The sequence below is a fragment of the Brassica oleracea genome, chromosome C1 (genome assembly GCF_000695525.1).
Source record: "Brassica oleracea var. oleracea cultivar TO1000 chromosome C1, BOL, whole genome shotgun sequence".
NCBI lineage: Eukaryota > Viridiplantae > Streptophyta > Magnoliopsida > Brassicales > Brassicaceae > Brassica > Brassica oleracea.
Window position 1 is genome coordinate 10,382,640 of NC_027748.1, and position 1,958 is coordinate 10,384,597.

The 1,958-nt window shown below is 43.4% G+C and overlaps 1 protein-coding gene across 1 annotated transcript; it reads right to left on the reverse strand.

Moving 5' to 3' along the window:
- Window positions 1–533: 533 nt before the first annotated feature.
- On the reverse strand, window positions 534–1,073 carry LOC106331134 (uncharacterized mitochondrial protein AtMg00810-like). The gene has a single exon (XM_013769469.1). The coding sequence runs from the start codon at window positions 1,071–1,073 to the stop codon at window positions 534–536; it is 540 nt and encodes a 179-aa protein (XP_013624923.1).
- Between the last annotated feature and the right edge of the window lie 885 nt (window positions 1,074–1,958).

Consider the following 1,958-nt stretch of genomic DNA (forward strand, 5'->3'; position numbering starts at 1 on the left):
TCTTCATCATACTCAACTCCTCATGTCTTTCTCTTCCCATATATTGATCTCATCTCAACACTCCCTCTCAAGCTTAGCTTTGTGAAAGTCTAAGCTTGGATAGCCATGAGATCTTCCTCATTAAAAACCTCACCAAGGAAAACCCATTGGGACAAAACCTTGATGAGGGAAAAAGAGTAAAGACCTCATGACTTAGGGGATCGGCTCCTTCTCTTCCCAAGATCTATGAGTCCCAATCTGACGTGAATGGACTGCATACTCTTTTGTCTTGCTGCCTTGGTGAACACATCTTCCAATTGATCTTCACTTCTTGTATAACATGGCAAGATCACTCCCAAGACTATCATCTGCCTCACCTTGTGGCAATCTACTTCAATGTGCTTTGTCCTCTCACGAAACATTGAGTTTGTCGCAATGTGAATAGCCGCCTGATTGTCACAATGCATAGTCATTGGTGTTGCTTGCTCAATCTCCAAGTGCCTAAGAATCCTTTTGATCCATACCAACTCGTTGGTAAGCTTTAGCATAGCTCTCTACGCAGCTTCAGCACTAGAGCATGATACAACCTTATGCTTCTTACTCTTCCAAGTAACCATGTTTCCACCAATGAAAGTCCAATAGCCTGTTGTAGACCTTCTATCTGCCCTATCTCCAGCCCAAGCAGCATCACAATAACCCACAACTCCAGTGCTCTTATTGACTCCCATCCATATACCAAGCCCTTGAGTTCCATTCAGGTACATGAGAACTCTCTCCACCATGCGCCAGTGATGCTCTCGTGGAGCTTGCATATGCTGGCTTACTTGGTTAACAACAAAGCAGATGTCTGGACTGGTGATAGTCAAGTATATCAGCTTCCCCACAAGCTTCCTATACAGCTTTGGATCATAGAACAACCTGTTGTCTTCAATCTCCCCTTCACGTGGAACCTTGTACACATCCTCCATGGGAATCTTGGCTGTTCTTCCTCCATACGCACCAACATCTTTCAAGAGATCCAATGCATACTTCCTTTGAGAGATGAATAACCCTTCCTTGGATCTGCACAGCTCAATCCTAATAAAGTACTTCATCTCTCCCAAATCCTTTATATCAAATACTGATTTCAGAAACTCCTTGGTGGCTCAGATTCCTTCCTTATCACTGCCTATTATGATGATGTCATCCACATACACAAGCAAAACAGTGATGCATGAGGGAGTATTAAGGGTAAAGAGAGTGTGATCAAGCTCATACTTCCTGAAGCCTCTACCATTCAGTGTTGTGCTTAGCTTATTGCACCATGCTCTAGGTGATTGTTTCAATCCATAGATGACTTTCTTCAGTCTAAGAACATTTCCTGGCTTCACCGTTCCTTCAAGACCCGAAGGTGGTAGCATATAGGCTTCATCTTCTAGCTCTCCTTGGAGGAAAGCATTCTTCACATCCATTTGCCAAAGATCTCATCCAAGGTTGGTTGCAACCGAAGTACAATCCTAATGGCATGGAGCTTTGCAACAGGTGCAAAAGTATCAATGTAATCCTCTCCATAGGTTTGTGTGAAACCTCTTGCTACCAGCCTTGTTTTACGCCTATCAATCTTCCCATTAGGTAAATACTTGATGGTGAAAATCCATTTGCATGACACAACTCTCTTCCCCTTAGGCAACTCATACTCATACCATGTATCATTTCTAATCATGGCATCAGCCTCATCATTGACTGAATCCCTCCACTCTTGAATCAGCATTGCTTCTTCATAGCTTCTTGGCACATAGCTATCATCTAAGCTTATCATAAAGGAGTAGTGCTCTTCTAGAAACTCAGCAAAGGAGCACACAGCTTGGGAAGGATGCTCCACATCATGGGCATTGTAGTACACTCTCGTGTTTACCCAATTTCTCGTGTTTGCCCAACTGGAAGCATCCCTCTTCACCCGTGTGCTTCTTCTCAAAGGAACTTCTACTTGTTCCTCAACA